Here is a 22,666-nt window from a genome sequence, read left to right as displayed (position 1 = left end):
TTGATGTTGTTGGGATGGTTGTTGAGCAACTTGATGGTAGATGGCTTTTCGGTAGTAATCATTGTTGTTGTTGAATGGATTCTGGGCTCCACTTGCTTCGCGGTTGGTGCACTCCCTCTTGAAGTGACCTTTCTCCCTGCAACGAAAACAAGTGACTTTAGATTTGTCAAAACCTAAAGTAGAAACGTTAGCCTCACGAATATCATCTCTCCCCGTGATCTGCTTGAATTTCTCAGCTCTCCTTAACACGCTGGCCAAACACCATTTTATGTCCATCGGGTCCATCTCTTCGGCATCTTTCTGGTCGTAATCCTCCTTTGTTAGCATTGGATTCCCGACACGACCTGCAACAAAACTACTATAAGATTCTAAAACCATTCCCAATAAAGACATTTGATTTTTAGCAACTTCATCTGAATAATCTTGATCATTCTCAAGATTTAATACAATATTGCATTGAAGTTTTCTTCCATTCTTTGTTGCTGAAATGTTCGGATTAAATGATGGGAATGATGAGAAACTTGTGTTGCTGCTTGATCCTTTTGATGAACTTCCGGTTGAATTCTTTGCATTGTAAGCAGTTTCTACTTTTGGAGATAAATTTGTGGATTTCTCATTCAATCCTGCCTTGTAGTACAATCCAATATCCTGTTCACCATCGAAATCTTTCATTCGAACAATCTTTCTTTGCTCCATCTCTTGAGCTTCCAATTTCTCAATGAATTTGCAAAAGGTTAACGTGCTAAATCCTTTCTTGTTCCTGAGCATCATCAAATATGTGCCCCAAGTCTCGTGTGGCAATGCATCTGCTAGCTTCTCAATCAGTTCTTCATTGTCTTTGTTTATGCTTACCCTCTTCATATTCACCAACAAATTGCAATATCTTTCGATGATTTGCTTTGTGCTCTCATTCTTAATCCACGAAACAAGTCAAATTCTTTCTTTAACAGAGATTTCTTGTTCTTGATCATTTCCTGACTACCAACAAACTTTGATCTTAAAGCTTTCCAAATCGAATAAGAGCTTCCATTGTGTTGCAATAAGACCATGATATCTTCTTTTACAACTTGTTGTAGCAAACCCAGCATCATTTTCTCATTTTTGTAATTCTTTTCGTCATCTGCACTCATATCCTTGATCGCAACTTCCTCTTCATCGTCATTTAACGGTCTAACATACTTCGTCTCAACACACTCCCAAGCGTCTAGGTAATTAGCTTGTACCCAGTTTTCGAAACGACCTTCCCAACCCTTATATTCTTCAATGTTCATGAGCTTGGGCGGTTTTTGCATTGTTCCCATTTCGTTTTCTAGCATCGTGTTCTGTGCAATAGTGATCGGGGTAACCGGTGTTGCGAATGCATTGTAAAAATCTTCGTCCATTTTAGATTTTTAAAAAATTTCACCAAACAACCTTGGTTCAAGCGAAATCAACAATTTAGGTGGGATCACTGTTTGGAGCGGAATCACAAAGTAAATGAGATCACTTGTTGGAGCGGAATCAAGTTCTGTGCAAAGCTGGAACAAGTTCGCGATCGATCCCAAATCATTCAAAGACGATTTCCAGTTCCAAATAACCTCCGTCTCTGAGCCGTTTCTTTTGACCCGATTTGCAACAGAACATTTCTTCTCAACCTCCATTCTGAACAAGTCAGGATATTTCAGCTTAATCGGCTCATCAGTGATCCATGGATCGAGCCAAAACGAAATGTTTATTCCGTTACCAACAACTCCCTTCATGTAATTCCGGAGATGAAGACCTCCAACCTTACTATTAATCACAACCTTAACAATATTGTTCCAAACTCCATTAAAAAAAAAATTTAATTGGAAAGCCCTCCCATCCGAACCGACTTAAGTGAAACGCATCGACAATTCTTCTCCATAAACTATTGGTTTCCGTTTTGTATCTCCAACCCCACTTGGTTAGAAGCGACAAATTTATATCCTTTAGTTTATTTAAACCCAAGCCACCATCGTTTTTGTGACTCGACACTCGGTCCCACGCTACCCAGTGCATCATCCTTTCTTCGCTAGAACCGCCCCATAAAATTTTTTGATCATAGATTCCAGGTCCGAAATCACCTTCTTGGGAGCTTTATATAAAGAAAAGTAATAGCAAGGTAAACTTTCCATCACATATTTAATTAAAACAACCCTTCCGCCAATAGATAGCAGATGAGATTTCCATTTAGCCAACCGACTGCGAAAAATATCATACACTGGTTGCCTGTTGATGATCCGGTTCATGTTTGCCCCCACTTTAAGGCCAAGATATTTGAACGGAAGACTATCCGGTTTACATCCCACCTCGTTAGTCATCTCACTAGTGTCTTCCATCCCTACCCCAATACCATATAAGTTTGATTTTTCAATATTTATTTTAAGACATGAGCATAAAAAAAAGCACCGAAGCACTCTAACAATGTTGATAACTTCAGATTTAGACCATTCACCCACAACTATAGAATCATCCGCATACAAGAGATGGGTAATAACTGGCCCATTATTTAAAACACTTTTTTTGTTATGTCACTAACAAGATAACTCACTTATTAAAGAGGTTAACAAGTTAACTCACTCAATAAAAACAAATTATATACATGTAATCAATTAACTCGTTTATTAACCAAATCATATTTCGATTAACTTTAGCCTTCTCAAAACTTTTTTCGTGTACGGATCATGTTTCACGCCGTGTCGTGTCGTGTCGATCACCTTTTACCAATTTGAAAAAACTATCGGATCCTTTGCGTTACTAGTTAAACTTACTTGTATACATACGTTATCCATCATGCTTGCTTATCGGACTCGTCACCACCACGCACAATCACATCCATCATTTTATTATTTATTTTTATTTCAATAATAATTAATCCCAATTTTCATATTATTAAATTCCAATATTAAATCCCATTTATTCTTCGTGACATTTATATATTTCCGTCCAACTTACTCCCACAATGTTTATCCATTCACCGCCAAAACATTCTTCAAAGTTCAAACAACACACATTCATGAACCCAATAATTCTTATTCTCTCATTACTAATCACATCATGCATGTTTCTCCGATCGGAATCCACAAGCAGATCCGATTTCCCACATGGGTTTACATTCGGAACCGCCTCATCTGCTTTCCAGGTTCCGATTTCTTGTTCAAACTCACTCAGGCATTTCATCAAACACGTTATGTGCGTATTGTAACTCATCATGTGGGGTCGGTTAATTGATCGTTATTTGCAGTTTGAAGGGGCAGTTGATGAAGGAAATAAAGGAGTTAGCATCTGGGATACTTTTTCGAGGATACCCGGTAATTAATTTAGTAAATTAAGTTTTTTTATTGCTGATTTTGACTTTCTTTAAAGTGCAATTGAGCAAGTGTTTGAGTTTGGGTTTGGTTGATGATTGTTGGTTGATTTGAATAGGGAGGATATTGGATTTTAGCAATGCGGATCAGGCGGTTGATCAATATCATCGATTTAAGGTTAGTTTTTTGTTTAATTTTGTGGAAAATTGAGTTGTAGGATGTTGAAGGTTCGGATTCTTTACTTTGTTGTGTTTGCAAGCAAATTTGATGCTTTGTGGAAGCATAAAATATGGGTAGAATGTGTTCTTGAAGAAAAGTAATTTTACTTTAATTATTAAAAGTTTGAAACATTAAATTAGTTCTATAGGGGATTTTAAAATTGGTTATTTTTTTTTTAATTTTGTAAATTGTCAAATAAATACTGAAATTAAAGATTGAGTAAAATACACGGATGGTCTATCTGGATTTGGTCCCTGCTTTTCCAAAAGTACACAGATGATCCTTGTGGTTTGCACTTTGTAACGCATTTATTCCCCAACTTTTGCCAAAAGTACATGGATGGTCCCTGTGATTTGCACTTTGTAACGTCCCTAACTTGGACCTACTAAAATCTTTAGATTTCTTAGCTGGGGACTAAATGTGTTATAAAGTGCAAACCATAGGGATCATCCGTGTACTTTTGAAAAGCTAGTGACCAAATCCAAAATTTTGGTTAACCACACGGACCATCCATGTACGAAAGATATAAATAGTGAAATTGATGGTTCTTTAACTCCACTGGTAGTACAAGTTATAAGCCTTTTTTAGTTTTCACATATTCTACCATGTTTCGTTTGTTAGACGGTTCAAGTAAGAGTAGCTTTTGGATCAACTTCTTATCAAAACAATGAAATTAAAAATTATGTCTTTGTTATGATCAGACGGATATCGAATTGATGAAGGATCTGGGAATGGATGCATACAGATTCTCAATATCATGGTCAAGAATATTTCCAAGTAAAGTTAAAAATCACCATAAAAATCATATGGTATAATCATAATGTCGGTTTCTTTGAAACTGGCAGATGAACTAAAATGTGATTTCGTTCCAACAGATGGAACAGGCAAACCGAATCCACAAGGGATCGGATACTACAACAACCTCATTGATTCCTTGTTGGAGAAAGGTCAATTCTTGTTTATATTTCATAAGATTGCGACTCGTACATTGTACGAATACGAATATCGTACACGTATACAGCATCTAATACAGGTGAAGTTATGTGTATCTTTCAGGAATTCAGCCCTATGCAACTTTGTATCACTGGGATCTTCCGCAAATGCTTGAAGATGAATATGATGGATGGTTGAACACTCGAATAATGTAAGGATATCAAATATATATTTACCTAGGTCGGAACACCGAGCACTTGCATTGCATAATCTTTTTTTAGAGTAAAATGTCATTTTCGTCCTTGAGGTTTGGCCAGTTTTGTGACTTTCGTCCGAAGGTTTGTTTTTCACATCTGGATCCAAAAGGTTTGAAATCTTGTCATTCTCATCCGACTCGTTAACTCCATCCAATTTTTAACGTTAATTCATGGGTATTTTCGTCTTTTTAGACATTATTGTGATGATTAAAGGGTTTGGGTGGGGAGAAGTCAACAAAGATGGATATTTTTTTTCTTATAATGTTTTTATTTTAATTAAAAATGTCTAAAAGGACGGAAATGCCCCTCATTTAGTGGAGAAAAATGGATGGAGTTAACGAGTTGGAAGAAAATGACAAGATTTCAAACCTTTTGGATCCAGATGTGGAAAAACAAACCTTTGAACGGAAGTCGCAAAAGTGGCCAAACCTCAGGGCCGAAAATGATATTTTACTCTCAGTTTTAAGTAAAGAACTATGAGAACCATATAGATACTTGTACCGACTGCTTTAAATGTGATGCGTAAGACGGTTGTATAACCACCTTTCAAGCACTACTTACAAGTGCATTATGCGATTCTCTACTTAAAAACTGATTCTCCAATGAACGTGTTCGTAGCTAGGTACACAGTAAATACTGAAAGTAGGCTTAAAAAACATGTTTTGTTTTGTTTTTTGTTTTTTTTTTTTTTTTCGTAGAGAGGATTTTAAGCATTATGCGTTTACATGTTTTGAGGCGTTTGGGGATAGAGTGAAAAACTGGATAACGTTTAACGAGCCTCACGGATTTGCAATTCAAGGATATGATTACGGAATTCAAGCGCCCGGACGTTGCTCTTTTCTTTTCCATTTATTATGTAAAAAGGGAAAATCAGATGAGGAACCGTATATTGTAGCTCACAATATTCTCTTGTCTCATGCTGCTGTTTATCACGGATACCAAAAACGTTTCAAGGTAATTTTTCGGTCATAATATCAAAGTGTTAATCAAATGTTTTTTACCTCATAAAACGAACGTTTGAAAGTAATTAGCTATTCTTAATTTCTTACAATAAAAAAGCTTTCGTAACTATAGAATTTATAAAAGAGTAAAGTACACGGATGGTCCACGTAGTTGACCAAAATTTTGGATTTAGTCCCTAGTTTTCAAAAAGTTACACGGATGGTCCATGTAGTTTACACTTTGTAATGCATGTAGCCACAGAGACCATTCGTGTACTTTTAAAAAGCTAGGGACCAAATTCAAAATTTTGGTTAACCACAGGGACCATTCGTGTACTTTACTCCTATAAAAATAATAGAGAAAATGGAGAAAAAGAATTTTACATATCTGTTCCAGGTATCTTATGAAATCCGTAATCTTTTTTGAGCAATTACGAAATTCCCTAATTAATTTGTACATTTTCCAGAAAAATCAAGGAGGTCAAATCGGGATATCATTAGATATAAAATGGTACGAACCGTTCTCCGACTCTGACGAAGATCAACAAGCGGCAAATCGAGCAATGGATTTCGGACTCGGCTGGTAATTATTTCAAATATTGAAAAAAAAAACATAGTAAAAACTAAAAATGTTACTTGCAGGGTAAAATACCAATTTCACATGTAACGCAGATTAAAGTGAATCAGGTTTCTTGATCCTCTTTTGCTCGGAAACTATCCTCTTTCTATGCAAACACAAGTAGGTGACAGGCTACCCGAAATCACTCCCGACGTTTCGGAATTTATCAAGGGATCGTTGGACTTCGTTGGCATCAATCATTACACCTCGTTATATGCTAAAAATGACAAAACGCGTATCAGAAAATTTATACTGCGAGATGCTTCCACGGATGCCGCTGTCATTACATCAAGTAAACCTTCTCAACCAAGTCATAAAAAGTATAAATAAATAAATAAAAGAGTAAAATGCCATTTTCGTTCCTGAGGTTTTGTCAGTTTTGAGACTTTCGTCCAAAGGTTTGTTTTTTCGCATCTGGATCCAAAAGGTTTGAAATCTTGCCATTTCATCCGGCTCGTTAACACCATCCATTTTTCTCCGTTAAGTCAGGGTATTTTCGTACATAAAGCGAAAAAGACCAAATTGCCCTTTAAGTGAATACTTGTACATTATGCTAAATGCTTGTACTTAAAGTGAGAAAGACCGAATTACTCTTTAAGTTAACAAAAAAAGACCGAAATACCCTTGACTTAACAGAGAAAAATGGACGGTGTTAACGAGCTGGATGAAAAAGGCAAGATTCCAAACCTTTTGGATCCAGATGCAGCAAAACAAACATTTCGACGAAAATCGTAAAAGTAGCCATCAGGGATGAAAATGGCATTTTACTCTAAATAAATATACGAGTTTTTGGCACTCTGGTTTAATGATTGTTTTTGTGTAATATAGCTTCTAGAAACGGAGAATCCATTGGAGAAACTGTAAGTCAGCTGCCTCGATAAATCGTAGAATCTTGATGAAGAAATTATACAGGAAAAATGATTATATTTATAGAGTCTGATATTTATTTACAGGCTGCTTCGAGTTGGTTACGCATCGTGCCATGGGGATTAAGAAAAGTAGCGGTATACATCAAAGAAAAATACGGGAACCCGCCGGTGATCATCACAGAAAATGGTAAATTTGACTTCATTTACTTGTAAACGGGTCATTTTAGATTATATATTATCTCTAACGGGTCAAATGCAGGTATGGATGACCCGAACAAAAGTAACATAGATTTAGAGGAAGCACTTCAAGATGAAAAGCGGATAAACTACCACAGGGATTATTTATCTAACCTATCAGCCGCTATTAGGTTCCCAAACGCTAAATTTCATTTAATTGAATTGAATTAGTTTTGTGTGTGAAATGTTAATTAAATCGACTAAAAACTTGGTGATTGCAGGGAAGATGGGTGTGACGTTCGGGGCTATTTCGTGTGGTCGTTACTTGATAACTGGGAATGGAACTATGGGTATACGGTTCGGTTTGGACTTTATTATGTTGACTACAAGAACAATTTGACAAGGATCCCCAAGTCTTCTGTTAACTGGTTCAAAGGTGTTCTGAAATCTGATGGTTATATAAACCCATTAGTTGTTTAATTTGGACCTCATGTATATGTTGTATATTATACCCATATGGAAGTGTACATGATGAACATAAACATACTTGTTTATCAAGTTGTAAAGTTGAAAAGAAGTAGCACTTTTTTTAAGAGTGCACTTTGTAATTTGTATCAATTTATCAAGTTGAAAAAAATTGGCGTATTTGTTACTGTGCTGGTACGATTGCGCACTTGGTGTAAGAACGTCGAGAAACCAACAACGAATACTAATACCTGTACTGAATTTCTTTAGCCACTAACGGTTCAATTCGTCACGGTAAAGAATAAATAAAAAACAATGATAGTTCGTTCCTTTCGAATGATACTCTTATTGTAACGTATAATAAATACTTCGCAACAGTATACTTAAAAGTTAAAACTTTATAAAGCCTTGCATTATATATTATTAATATCACAAAAAGGGTAAACGATGTTATTTTATATAATAAAAAAACTAAACTATGAAGCAGCTTTGATGGCATGTGAACTCGCCATTGTGGTCACACGAGCAAGCAGCCTTGAGCCACGTAGGCGTCTGTTGGCTCGTGAACAGTGCAAAACGGTGCCACGAGGGCTAGCACGAGCAAGGTGCTGCGAGCATGGTAGCGTGTGTCATGTTTGACCGTGGTATGTTTGGGGGGGGGGGGGGGGGGCTAAAAGTTGCCGTTGGAGGGTAATAAAAAATTGAATTTTATTTAAAAAAACCTATAGAAACCCTTTTAGACGACCCGATGATCTTGTACTAGATTAGTATTATTTGTTGCTTGTGGTCTTTTTATTTTAATGTGATGTTTTATAAAAATTAGTTTTCTTTTAATATTAGTTTACAAATTTAGAAAGAATAAACATAAAATAAAATAATAAAAAGAACTTGTTGAAGCCACTGCTCACCTGGACCACAACAGGGTCATGAGGTTTCAGCAGCGCCAGGTTAAGCAATAATTAAGGATGAATCCTGATACTCACCTGGACCACAACGGGTAGTCTAACATTAATGAGCCCTACATACAACATAATAAAGGTTATGTGTATCCAATGCACAAAATCTACCTTAGTACAAGAGGTACCCTTCACACTGGCGCCTCGTTTGCCCAACAAACACCTTAGTTACTGAGCGCGCGTTGCTGTCTTCTTAGACGCGTTTTTAAAGGCTAGAAAAACTTCGCTAGCTTTTCCTTCACAGGTTACATTTTAACATGATGCGATTATTAGCTTGGAACGAAAACAACAGTTGTACGAAATAAGAAATAAACATAAAAATCTGCTAAAACTGGACAATAACATTCGAACATAAAACAAGATCGTTCAAGTGTCGTCACAAGACGTAAAGCAAACTGAATATATGCATTTATACGCGACACAACTTTATTAGCGTAATCGACAAATTACGAGCGCTTAAGAACAACCACACTGATAACCATGATGGCCAGTCCCATAAGCGTCGCTCCAACAGCGGTTTGCTCCATCGATATGCCAGCGGTTCCATCTGGATTCACAGTAACCCCATCTTTCGGTGAACCGCCAAAAAAGGACTGGAAAGTATCAGATAAAGTGTTCATCATATCAACAACGGTAACAGTAATCTTCTGTTTGATTTCCTCCACATAATCCATAAAACCTTTTCCAGCCGCAGCTTTAGATTCACCTGTTGCTTCTTGGGTCGAATCAAACGGGCTGTTTACATTCGAATCCGCTTCTGGGAAAACAACATCTGCAAACATATAATTACATTTCGTGGAATACGATGACAAAAAGGTTAAAATAGCTGGACAGTTGCTAACCGGTTTTATGGGTCTGTAGAAAATCAACGAGATCGGGATTTTGCAGAACGGCATTCCACACATTTGGATCAGAAGCAATTGAAGCAACGACACTCTTGTAAAACCGAAACATTCAACGTCGTTATAGCAAAGAAAATTACACCAAAAAAAAGATAGAATTTTAAATCGAGGCGCAAGTACATTAGAAATTGAAAGAATGAAGAGACAAACATACCTGAGCTTTAGGGTTCTCGTTAAGAAGCCGAAAAGCTTGAATTGCATGCTTTGATGGTACGGGAGCAACCAATGTTTCACTAACAAGACAAGGTTTAGTCTCCGCGTATTCTGAATCGGATAGCTTTTGTGCATTGGTGGCATTTGGATGCAGGTAAGTCCTGAAGAATAACAAAACATATAAACATCATGTTGAGTGACTTCCAAAAATGCGTAAAATCCGCTAATTTATATCTTTTGACTTGATACCCAAAAAATAAATAATAGTGGTAAGCACCAAGTTTCTCAACACATTATCAATGATCTAGATATCCTATTTTCCGCTTAATTTATATTCAGTTTTTTGTATCGAAAACCCATTCGGGACAAAGAAACAAACTATGATATGGTTTAACCAAAGTTCCAATTAGAGAAATCATAAAAGTGGCCACTTTTGTAGGTGTGTTATACCTCTGCAGCCACTCAAGACAAAAATCACGTCTATAGCAGAGTTGTCAATAGCGAGCGTAGCGATCGCTATATCGCGCTACGTAGCGTATAGGTCTAGGCTCACTATCAAGGTTGTAGCGATAGATAGCGCTAATAGTGACAATTTTTTTTAAATATAAATAGCAATTAAATATAGCTATAAAATAACTGCATTTTAGGTTTTTGTTATATATACATGTAAAATAACATATACACCAATGCATTTTGATATAATATACATATAAATTTTTATTTTTTTTCTAGTGTATCGTTAACTATAAAATATAAATTTTTATTTTTTATCTAGTGTATCGTTAACTATAAAATAGCGCCCGCTATTTATCTTATCACTATTTGTCACTATTCGCCAATAACAACTGAAATACAAAAACTCCCCAATGGCGCATACATACTTTTACTCGCGTATCAACCGATATGTAAATGCATATTCTATATCACTCTTCCACTCGCGTAGATTGAGAAACCGACACATAATCAATATCTTTCGTCCACATAATAGAGTGATACGCGAACATAAGTAGCGTATCACAAAAACCTCTTTCTACGCGAGTGAAAGATGATACAAGAGTACTCATAACATTGTATAAAAAAACACTGTCTGCAAAAATCAAATCTTTGATCACCCAAGAATCAAGAACCCATAAACTTAACTTATCTAGATTCCTAAAAATGAACACTCCTATGAACAAATCACATAAAAAAAATCATATAAACAATATGTGGGCCATTAAAAAACACAAAATCTAAACTAAACAAAGAAAGTACACAACAACATATCACACAAAAAGGAAAAAACAAAGTACTTCTCAAGAGCATAATTGAGATCAGAAGTAGCCTGTCTAGCTTCCTGAACAGTCGGAGCCCCACCAAACACAACCCGGGGCACCGGTTCACCCGCTTCCATAAACAACTCATCTTCCACACAGGCAAACTCCCAATCCTCATCACAGGCTTTCTCCACCAATACACTCTTATTATTATTACAATCGTTATTACAACCGACAGACAGTTTCAGATCATCGGACGAACAACTGGACACAACAGACGCAACCGATCGTTTGGCCTGTCGGGCGGCGGACACCACAGGGCTTTCGCCGCCGCGGAGGCTGCCGTTCAACACGCTGATTCCGGCCACCTTTGCTGCCGCTCTCATGGCTACTCCACCGCCCATGATTCCGGTTACGGAGTTTGTGATGGTGACGATTGGTGGTTTCTTTGGTGTTAAGGTTAATAATAATAATTTATATACAACCGACTATGTAACCTATGATCCGGTTACCCGATTTGAGTTATGTTTCCGAAAATATCCACGTTTCAAGTTTCAAATAATTGGATAAACCTAAAGTTGTTGTAAGTTTGTTATTATCTTTATCACTTTATTACAAAATATTATTATTATTATCTATTTTGTTATTATTGATTACATCTTTAATAATTTGTGTTCGTTAAATTAAAACAAAAGAAAAGTTGCGTTGTTGTGCTAAAAAATATTTCTCGACGATATGATATAACTTTTTTTTTAAATAGAGTTGTAATTAAAATAGAGTTATAGTGATTGTTGATACCCATATTTGTTTATTAATACAGTCAGTATCAATATTGGTATTATTACAACTGTTATTGATATTTGTTTAATTGGTTTTCGATCAACGTAAAGCACGTTTTGATATCTTTTCAAATCTTGTATCTTGAATATACCAAGTATTAGTAACGTACCATTATTATAATGAACCAACACCGACCAAAACTGAATTCCAGCCGCATCGTGTGGGAGAATCACACTAGTACATATTAACATGTGTATACATGTAAGTGAAATTTTAAAAATATTGCATCATTCAAAATATGTGTGATGGATAGTGGGATGTGTTTTCAAGTATGCAACCAGGTATTAATATAATAAGATAAAAAGTTTACAGATACATATTGTAGTGGTATGGTATATGTCTCACACTAAAATAACGTGGGTTAAAATTCTTTCAACTGCAAAGTTGGATATTATTTAGGTGTAAAATATTGTTGCTAAAAAGAGAGAGGGAAGTAGATGACATCTTCAATAGATTGGTGGAGTTACCATTTAGGGTATATGTTTATGATGGTGATTATGAGTTCTTGGTGAACTCGAAATTGAGAAAGAGACTAGGAGGGGACGAATTAGGTTTTGATGTTAATTGGAAGTGTGTAACCGTTTATCTCTCCCATAGGGGAAACCCTTGATTAGTTAGGATTAGTAACTATATCCATCAAACAATTACCAACTAATCTAATAAGGTATAATTAATATCTTAATCTAATTATTATATAAATGATATTGATGGCCATGAATAAATATACAATAATAATAATAATAATAATATATTTATACTTTCATTCTCTCACTTGGCCGAGTAATCATTTATTATGAACATTAGATTAGTCTGCAGATTTTAATACTCATTTTACCTTTAAACCACAACCGTAGGAGAAATACAATCTTTGAGTCAGTATTCAATTTAGTACCCCATTGTAATACCCCGAACCTTAATGTGCTGGTTATAAACGTGTGAAATATGTAATTTATATTTCATATATTGTTAAAAGAGTAAGATGATTGTGTGAAAGGTGAAATATCTTGACAAACCTTGGCTAATATAGGAGACCGTTAATATTAATAATTAAATATATTATTTTATTTACCTTGCTCCGTTTTAATGAAACTTAGGTTAAAACGTAGATAAAAATATGCTCGTTCTAATGACATATTCGTCGTTTTATAAAACGTCATATTTTAAAAGTTATACAAGAAAAACGAGTGAAGCAGCTGAATTAATATAACTAAGCTAGCTAGCTAGCACATCAATTGTCCTACCTCGCTCAGAAAGCCATTGAGGTGCTTGCTTGCTTCACATATATATAGGAGTTAAATTGTAGGATTTTAGATACACCAAAATTTTAACAGGAACGCTCTAGTATTGAGAATCCCAAGTATACGATACCCCGTTGGGTGTTGTTAGTAGTCGTTTTTGGAGCACGAGTAGGAGCAGGAGTAGGGAAACTCTACATCAACGTGCCATAGATAGTTTTGAGGTATACTCTCGTTTAAATTTATGTTTAGTTATTTATTAATTATTTTTAGTAGTTAATATTAATTTTATTATTAGTAATAATATATTAGTAGTAGTAGTAGTAGTGTTAGTATTATTTTTAGGTACTAGGGTTATTGTCAGGGGCGGGTATTGGGTAGCCTAGCCTTAGTTAGGCATGGACTGATCACCCATGCTTAAACAAGGTAGGGTTAACCAATATCCAACCATGATAATGACTAGTTACGTGTACCATTACCTAACCTAGGATTATGTAATTGTGTCAGGACCTTGAGACATAACCCAGTATTACTAGCGGCTATTAAGCAATTGCTAATCAGGTGAGTCATCATACTTGTCTTTTAAACTGTGATAGTATACTCGTCCATAACTGGTAATAATGAGAATGTTGCAGTATGCATGTGTCAGTAGGGGTATATGGGATCCTATTATGCTTAATGAGGTGTGTCACTCTGGGAAGGGTAATAAGGTGTTGTACCCACAGGCACTTCGTGCTTATAAGGTCCAGCAACACACATTCATACCTATGTGACGGCCGTAGGGGGACACAGCTGGAGGACCAGTATGTCTCTTGTACGGTGGTTTCTGACAAGTCAAATGTGACCTATAAGGTTCAATGAGGCCCAACCTGACTATAATGTGGTCACATGCCCATATTGTGTATGCATATAATGTAAACTGTGGTCTGTCTTTATAAAAATTGTATAGTGTGAGCTCACCAGTGTATATCTGACGTCGTTTTGAGTATACTTATCTCAGGTGAGTCATGAGGAAAGTTATAGGAAATACTTGACAATTGTGGAGTTTTAGAAGATCAAGGAGTTCTTAGTTGCCAAAAGATTGTAAATAAATAAAGTGTTGTACTCAGACTATTATAAGTTTTAATGAAAGTTTAGTTTGTTTCCGCTGTAAGTGTATCAATTGTGCATAATCACCCGGGTTACGGGGTGGGTGTTACACCCATTAATTATACTACAACATCAAATTTAAAAGCTAAGTAGTTAGGGTCAAAATTAAAAAATAAGCCCTTTAAATGTTTGATTTGTATAGTAATTTGTCTATATGTCATTATGCATGGAGTAAAGTACACAGATAGTCCATGTTGTTTACCAAGATTTTAGGTTTGGTCCCCAACTTTTCAAAAGTGCACGGATGGTCTTCGTGGTTTGCACATTGTAACACATTTAGTCTCCAGCTAACAAATCTAAAGGTTTTAGCAAGTTCAAGTTAGGGGCTAACTGCATTATAAAGTGCAAACTACAGGGACCATTCATGTACTTTTAGGCAAAGTTAGGGACTAAATGTGTTACAACGTGCAAATCACATGGACCATGTGTGTACTATTGGAAAGTTAGGGACCAAATCCAAAATTCTGAACTACAAGGACCATCTGTGTACTTTACGCTTATGCATACATAACATATTTAGAGACATACAAAATCAAAACTCTGAAATTTCATTAACTAAAACATAACTAAGTACAATATGCAACTAAATTAGGTCTTTAGTAAGTATCATGTTCGAAACATAATAAGTCTTAACTAAACACACATAAGCCCTAATTACTTCAGTCCCAATCACCTAGGAAGGACTCAGGAGATGACACATCATGATCGCTATCACGACTATCAAACCACTCGTATCGATGATGACGTCTATAGTCATTGGAAGATGGATGAATTGTGTCTTATTTAATATAATTTTTTCTAATTTTAGTTTATTATAAACTTATTAATTAAAAAATAATATATAAATAACAAAATATTAAAATAAATTTATGAAAATTATATTTTTTTAATATAAAAGAAATAAAATTGTTATTAAATAAATTATTAATATATTAAATAAGTTTGATATAGATAAAATAAAAGGAAAAGTATGTGATGAAGTGAATAATGAGGTGAAGGTTTGAAATGGTTTATTGTTGGGGATAAAGTGGGTTTGGAATGGTGTGGTATGTCGATGTGGTGGGTTTGGATTTCAAACCACCTTTATGGTTGGATACGTTCTTAGAGCATCAACAACGCTTTTGTCCGGAAGCAACGAAGGGGATGAGGTGGCGTGTCCGGTTTGCAATATATTTAAATATTAAAAAGAGTTTTTTGTGTGGCTTTTGTGTTAAAAAAGTTTTTGTTTTTAATTAAAAATAACCTTAAACCTAATAAAAGTAAATATATAATACATAAAATCTAACTAAACTATTACTCGAACCTAATTATAATAATACACATACCTAAATTAAATATTACTCACACTAACTAAAAAATATTATACACACCCAAAATAAAAAAAATACCATTGCTGGTGGATGGTTTGACGGAGTAGGGTGTAACAACTCACAAAAGCGCCCTAAAACGCTCCGTAAGTAAAAACCCGAACCCATATATCTTTCCTTTTTATAATAATCCAAGAAAAACAAAAATTCCCATCTGTCGCGGGCCGCGACATAGTTAAGTGGGTTCTTCGCGGAGCGTAACAGCCCTAGGGTTTCCGGATAATGATGTGGGACACGTGACATCCACGTGTCGAAGCTAGGGGTGACACGGCAGCCCTAGCAGTAGCTAGGTGGGCGCTCGCGGGCCGCGAAGATCTTCGCTAAGGCAGTCGCGGGGCGCGAGGATGTTACGAAAAAGCTATAAATTGAGCTCTTATATGACATTTCAACATTGCTCGAAAATCTCTTTCTTTCTCTAGTATTCTGATCAAATTAATATATCAAGGTACCAACACTCTGCTACGATAACGACGTAATAACTCGATCACTGCTACGGTACTATATCCGATCGATTAAAACCGATCCGATGGATGTTTAAGTGCTGCCTAAATTGGGCTATACTTTGTCATTCGTCGTGAAGGTTTCGATCTCGCGATTATTGTAAATGTAGAATTAAGTTACTAACCCAGTTTCGTTTCCATTATATATTTAACTAGGTTTACTAGCTTAACCAATAGGCAAGCTTTGATCGTTTAAACTTACAATGTGAGTCATTCTCTTTTTACCAAATTGCTTTCAGAACCCTACTTGTTTTCAAAGTTATAATTGCAGTGATTAAGTCTTTGTAATCTACAATTACTGCCGGTATGTGGGGTTTTGTATACATCACTTGATAATCTTCACCATTGGACAACGGGTTAGCCAATGTGTGATATGACCATAGTCACAGATCCGGTCAAGTGACAAATACCGACTTGGGGTAATTGGTTGATATAGACATTGTAATAGCTCTTAATACTGTATATTATAATATGTCTTTTGTATAAATTGAATGCATTCGCCAGTATTTTTCACTGATCAATTCTTTTTAAAACATGTTTCAGGTAATTTACTGTGAAAAAAAGGAAAAGTGTCGCGTAGCACTCCAGCTTAAATAAAGTGGCTCAGTAAATAGAAATAAACATGTTTTCTGCAATCAAAGGATTTCCCAGTGAATTTCCTTTCCTGTAAATACGGGGTTTGTCCCAAAATTAATAATAAAATAAATCGGTGTTTTTAAAACTCTGATATTATTTTTCTGACAAACGGTCCTGTTGAAATTTCCGCTACTAATTAAATACCGATACCACGGGTTTCTGTCTCGCGGCTTCCGAACTAGGCAAAACGGGTCGGGGGCCGTGATATAGGGTTAGAACGTCGACAAGACGATTGCCTGAGGTTCGACGGTCCGGCTGCACCACTGGGATTATAAAAACCATCCATATATTCGAATTAGTTTCGTATTTGGAGTGAATTGTGAAGTGAGAAGTGTGATGCGTGTCAGTGTATATATGATTTAGATGTATATTTAAGCCCTTTTTACACTTTTAGCCAAGTTTTAAATTTATAAAGACAGAAACAGAAGGCTGGACACGGCCCCGTGTTGGGTGAACACGGCTCCGTGTTCAGGATCTGTATATGGGCGTTTTAATTAAAGTTACTGGTCACGTTGGACACGGGGGCGTGTTCAATGAGCACGGCCCCGTGTTCAGACTCTGTATCTGGGTATCTAACTAAAAATATGCAGCACGGGGGCGTGTTCAGTGATCACGGCCCCGTGTTCAGGCTACTGTAAATGCAAACTAAACTAAAATGCAGAAAAATGTGCGCGCGTTTTAAAAAGGTTTTGAAAAACTGATTAGGACGTCGATTTTAAGCTTTCTTAAAATCCTTGTGTCCCCGGCAACGGCGCCAAAAACTTGATGCGTGTCAGTGTATATATGATTTAGATGTATATTTAAGCCCTTTTTACACTTTTAGTCAAGTTTTAAATTTATAAAACACGATATTTACTAACACTAAACACACATATGGGCAAGTGCACCCATCGTGGACGTAGTATAGCGTTGGTAAGATACCGAGGTCGTCCAAGGACACAAGAGCTTTTAGTACCGGTTTATCCTCAACGTCTAACCAAATTAAAATGTTAGAAAAGATTTTTAAACTAAGAAAATAAAAACTAACTAAATGCTGAAAATAAAATAAAAATAAAAACAGATAGACAAGATGAATCACTTGGATCCGACTCGTGTATTAGTATAACCTTTGATTATTTTCGCACTTTTGCACTTGTTTAAGAGATTATCTTAGTTATTGTAGTAGGCCCCTCTTTTGAAGGCGACGTTACCCTCAACCCAGTAGTTTGAGTCAGCAAGGATACAATCCTAAAGGGTTGGATTATTGAAAGATAATGAATTAAGTTATTAATGCAAATTATGGTAGGCCCCTCTTTTGGAAGTGACGTTACCCTCGACTAAGTAGTCTGAGTCAGCAGGGATACAGTCCTAAATAGCCGGGTTATAGTATTAATAGTAGTTAACTTATGAGGGGGTCAAAGAGTTAGGATCCCCGCCATCCAATACCTATGGGCATTGAAGGAGATCCTACTAAATTTGACCTAGGTCCCTTGCAGGACCTCTAAACGTTGAACAAGGGCAAGCCCCTTACCAAACCGTTCCCTTAACCCGCCGACCAGGTAGCCAACATACCTCCATATAGACCGTGGAGATATGAGTGGTGAAAATCTTTTATTTTATATAGAGAGTAAAATAATGCCAAGACACCACGGACAAACGATAAGGAAAGATCACCTTCAACATAAGCAACTAGTTATTAAAGTCAATAATACAAAACCAAATAAAAAGTGCAAAAGATTAAAAATAAAAAGTATTATACTAAACACTTGTCTTCACCAAGTGATGTAAGAGACTTAGGCAAACATGGCCTTGATTGTCAAGAACTCTTACGATCAATCTTGGATCCCGAGACGACTCACACACTCTATGATGGACAATGGATGATGGTGGTGGATGATGGTGTTGTGATGGTGGTGGGTGGTGGATGAAGTGTGAGAGAGGTGGTGTGCCAAGGGATGAGTTGAAATGAAACCAAGCACTCCTATTTATAGGCTGAACAGAAGGCTGGGCACGGCCCCGTGTCCGCTGGACACGGCCCCGTGCCTGTCTGACACTCTCTCTCTTCATTAATTGTAATTCGCAATTACAATTAATGCGCCTGCTGTACTTTCGCCACGCCCCCGTGTTCACTGGGCACGGCCCCGTGGTGGGCAATAGAAGCTTCTATAGGTTTGTCTTTTCTGCTGCTTCTTGGGCACGGCCCCGTGCTGGCTGAGCACGGGGCGTGTTCAGTCTTCTGCCTTCTCTATTTTGCTTGGGAGGATGCTGTTGAGGGGTCGGGCAATCCACTTATGTTCCTTTTCTTGTATTTATGTTAGATTTAGCTGTCTTTTTGCTTCTTTTTTGAATTTGAGCTCATTTAATCCTGAAAATACAAAAGGAAGACAAAAACACTCTTTTTCCAACATTAGTACTTAAAAAGGGTTAGTTTTATGCCTTATTTGATGTAATTTATATGTTGCATTTTACACACATCAAATACCCCCACACTTGAATTTTTGCTTGTCCTCAAGCAAAACTATTTAATACGTGGCTTACATGTCACACCCTGACTTTTGCGGAAGCGTGATTATTGGTGTGACTTCTTAATACCATTGCATATGATCATAACAACACTATATGATAAAACCAGTAGATGTACATCCATTAATTTAAGTTTAAAAGTAGTACAACATAATTGTCTGAAATGACGAGACCAATTTCAAGTTACCAACCATAACATGTTTTAAGGAGTTCAAAAAAGACTCGACAAGAGATTTTTAAAACAACCCCGAGTTTAGGACCACATATCTCGTCCAGGATTAAGATACGCCTCCTAAGCCCTAATGACTTGGATGACATCTTTATTCACAACGCAGCTTAAAACTCCAACGCCCGCCAGATCCATTTACTAATTCCCTGAAATACATGTAGTTTGAAAAATCAACAAAAGTTGAGCGAGTTCATGTGTAAGTAAGTATGTATAAACCTTTGTAAAAATGTCTGTATGTATGAAAATCCCTGGTATGTAGCAATAAGGAAAAACCATCATTGGGTTGCAAAGCCAATGATAAGTGTGAAGTGATGCAGGAAGACTCAACCCTAGCGGATTTGTGCGTCGGGCACTTAGTCAACTCATGGTCCACTCAGCGGACTCAGGAGTGGGGCTCGCTACACCCAAATAGATCTATCACTAATGTCCCTCGGTCCTACAACGAGGATTAATGGCCTTAAGTGTCATGCCCACCACTCACATGTTCGCGTAATAAAAACCCTCCTTAAGCTAACCATACCATGTAAATAAATGCCTGTAATGTCTGTAAATGTCTGTAACATGTATTTCACCCCCGAGGTGTAAAACTGAAAATAGTTAAGAGAAAAAGGGGACATGAACTCACTGTATTGCGTCTTTGGTACTCGTAACCCAAATCTCTTCAGCAAACACGACTACCTACAATGGTCTAACGTCTATTAGACGAACGGGTCGTGCCTTGTCTTAGTATTTATGTCTTTGAGTTACGTTTCTTATATTATTTCGAGTGATAATTATTTGTCAAAATAATTTGTATTTCAACTTAATCATATGTTGTGTTGGAATATTTGTTCGTTCCATATTCTAGTATCAATACTTCTAAAGTATCTTATATACGCGTTTCCTTCCCAAGGATGGGATGCCGGAAATATATATTTAACCATATTCATGTATGAAACCAACCTCCGATACTTTGTATTTTGTGATAAATATTATGACGAGTTTTATTTTTGAAAACAAAATCTAAAGTATACTAGTAAACACCCGTCTCAAAAATATTTATTAAGTGTTAGGATTTTCGGAAAATTTCGCCATGGTCTCCTTTGTAAATAGAGGTGTCCATGCTTAATTAGCATATCATTTTCTTTTACATATATCCAATAGTTCATTTTCAATAACCAAACCGACATATCGACAAACAAAACGTTACTTACTTTATTTCAGCTTCGTTACTCAAAACCGGACTGTTTTCGAGGATTTTTATAAAATAGTTAACCTTTTCTAAAAATTACCAAATTTTTACAGAATGTCACATATGTTCCAAAATTTATTTTGTAAAAATATCAAAGTCCAGTTCGTTACCCATATTTTATAGAAAATCATTTTCTCGACTACAATCAGATTTGTTACTTTCTAATTGCAGTTTAAGGAAATATTCACTAAAAATTAACCGTAAGTCCGTTTGACAAAATTCCAGTTGGAGGGTTGTCCTGACAATGGTGTCCATCTACTGTAAAAATTCCATGAGTCGGTTTCACTCAGGTTTCAGGTTATGGCTTCGAAAACAACACACTTTTTCTGCAGTAACAATGCAGCTTGAGCTGCTGTCCAAAAATAGTCTTTTAAAAATAGTAAACGGTCTCGAAAAATTATGATTCTAGTGCCATTTGTTTAGTTATTCCAAAATACTCATTTTAGGCTTCAGAAAATCCGTTTTTCGATTTAAAATGATCCCGTTACAGCCTATTGAAGTTGGCTGGAAATCCAACTCAGCAAGCTGTTTACATTGTAGAAGTGACTAAAAGTGCATAAACGAAGATCCTAACCATGGTTTATTGATGAACAAATGTTAAAACTTCAATCATGCTTTAACCCACCCTAAACCATTCAGATTTCAACCTCACACAACCTTTTTATATATGGTTTTTAGGCAGAAATTTAAGTTCACATTTTAGTGTTTAACCTTTTGCGTGTGATGAACATTCAACAATTCATAACAAGAATCAAGGTGGAACAAGAGTGTGAAGAGACTTACTACTAGCACAAGGCTAGGGTAGTAATCTTAGGATGAGATGATGGTGAAATGTTGGTGACAACACTTGAATCAAGCTTCCTTGAACACCTTCAATCTTGCACTTCTAGGGATGAATCCTCAATCTTTGAATGAGAGCTTTTGGAGAAGAAAATGGAGATGGTGAAGAATTATGGTGGTGATTTCGGTTATGGAGAGAGGGGGGGGGGTATATGAGCCAAAATTTTAGAGAGAGGAAGGAGGAGATTGGTTGTAGTTTTTGTAATGATGGAATTTCCTTGGAAACTTGCACTCTCCACCCTAAGATCATCATTGCCTATCTAATGGCCAATAAGAGTGAAGGTGGTAATATCAAATATCTAAACAAAATATTCTCACATCATTAGGGCAGATTTTCGGTTGGGGGGGGGGGGGGTAAAGTGTAATTTTTTTGTAATTAGTAGGTAATTATTAGAAGGTTAAGGGTATTTACAAGATAGTGGGTGTATGTCATGTTTACATGGTGCATGGGGATTTTTGTGACCATAATTTATCTAAAATGTTAAAATAATATTTCTAACAATATTTTCATGTCTCGAGTAATGTCTGGTTGTTCGGTTTCGCATCGTTCAGTTAAAGCGTTTAATTGTCCCGTAAGGCGTCTTTTGTGCATCTTTTTGTAACGAAAATAATTCCAACACTTAGGAAAGTGTCTAGGACCATTTAGTCAATACTCTGTATAATATGAGTGTGTTAAAAGCTGAATTGTTACTGAAAATGCGGAATTCTGTAATTAAATTGCGTTTTAGGCACTTTCCGGCACTCAGACTATCACCTAGTGACATAGTCTTATGGTCCTCGCTTCCCTACACTCCATACTGGTGTAGTGTTTTATCCATGGCCCTAAAAATAGTATCTATCTAAGTGCTGGCATTGTCAGCATGTATCTGAGTTATTCGCTCACTGTACTAACTGTGCTTTGTGCATCAGGTTTGTCACTAAGAGTCTGTATGAAATAATTGAAGTGACTGTATGTAAAGAATGCACATGTATGCATATAACATAAATCAGTAAGCAGTTTAAAGCGTCAGATGTAATCAAGCACAGTCATTAAGCTCATAATTAAAATTAATTAATTGTACGGATGCATGCAAAATTGACGG

The 22,666-nt window shown here is 36.3% G+C and overlaps 2 protein-coding genes across 3 annotated transcripts; one reads left to right on the top strand and one right to left on the bottom strand.

The window, feature by feature from the left end:
• Window positions 1-2,941: 2,941 nt before the first annotated feature.
• LOC110889914 (beta-glucosidase 25) lies at window positions 2,942-7,975 on the top strand. The gene is made up of 13 exons (XM_022137490.2): window positions 2,942-3,142; window positions 3,245-3,311; window positions 3,427-3,485; window positions 4,229-4,304; window positions 4,403-4,474; window positions 4,584-4,671; window positions 5,416-5,671; window positions 6,126-6,241; window positions 6,346-6,569; window positions 7,106-7,137; window positions 7,231-7,333; window positions 7,406-7,514; window positions 7,605-7,975. The coding sequence occupies exons 1-13, from the start codon at window positions 2,963-2,965 to the stop codon at window positions 7,801-7,803; spliced, it is 1,581 nt and encodes a 526-aa protein (XP_021993182.1). The 5' UTR covers window positions 2,942-2,962; the 3' UTR covers window positions 7,804-7,975.
• A 1,064-nt stretch (window positions 7,976-9,039) lies between these two features.
• LOC110889915 lies at window positions 9,040-11,548 on the bottom strand. 2 transcript variants are annotated; one of them, XM_022137491.2, is made up of 4 exons: window positions 11,092-11,548; window positions 9,801-9,960; window positions 9,587-9,680; window positions 9,040-9,516 (listed from the first exon to the last, which is right to left on the bottom strand). In XM_022137491.2, exons 1-4 carry the CDS (start codon window positions 11,457-11,459, stop codon window positions 9,191-9,193), a joined length of 948 nt encoding a protein of 315 aa, XP_021993183.1. In that variant the 5' UTR covers window positions 11,460-11,548; the 3' UTR covers window positions 9,040-9,190. The 2 variants fall into 2 exon arrangements, with proteins under 2 accessions (XP_021993183.1, XP_021993184.1); XM_022137492.2 differs by having other exon boundaries at window positions 9,047-9,501.
• Window positions 11,549-22,666: the final 11,118 nt, after the last annotated feature.

The sequence above is a fragment of the Helianthus annuus genome, chromosome 11 (genome assembly GCF_002127325.2).
Source record: "Helianthus annuus cultivar XRQ/B chromosome 11, HanXRQr2.0-SUNRISE, whole genome shotgun sequence".
In the NCBI taxonomy this organism is placed as follows: Eukaryota; Viridiplantae; Streptophyta; class Magnoliopsida; order Asterales; family Asteraceae; genus Helianthus; species Helianthus annuus.
Note: the sequence above shows the minus strand (reverse complement) of the source record. Positions and strands in the feature narration are given on the sequence as shown.

Coding starts and splice junctions, on each gene's coding strand:
- LOC110889914 (XM_022137490.2), top strand. CDS start 2,963: ATGTTTATCCATTCACCGCCAAAACATTCTTCAAAGTTCAAACAACAC. Junction 6,242..6,345: donor ATGGATTTCGGACTCGGCTG/GTAATTATTTCA, acceptor AAAGTGAATCAG/GTTTCTTGATCCTCTTTTGC. Junction 7,515..7,604: donor AACCTATCAGCCGCTATTAG/GTTCCCAAACGC, acceptor TGGTGATTGCAG/GGAAGATGGGTGTGACGTTC.
- LOC110889915 (XM_022137491.2), bottom strand. CDS start 11,459: ATGGGCGGTGGAGTAGCCATGAGAGCGGCAGCAAAGGTGGCCGGAATC. Junction 9,961..11,091: donor CTCAATTATGCTCTTGAGAA/GTACTTTGTTTT, acceptor GTTATTCTTCAG/GACTTACCTGCATCCAAATG. Junction 9,681..9,800: donor ACGAGAACCCTAAAGCTCAG/GTATGTTTGTCT, acceptor CGGTTTTACAAG/AGTGTCGTTGCTTCAATTGC.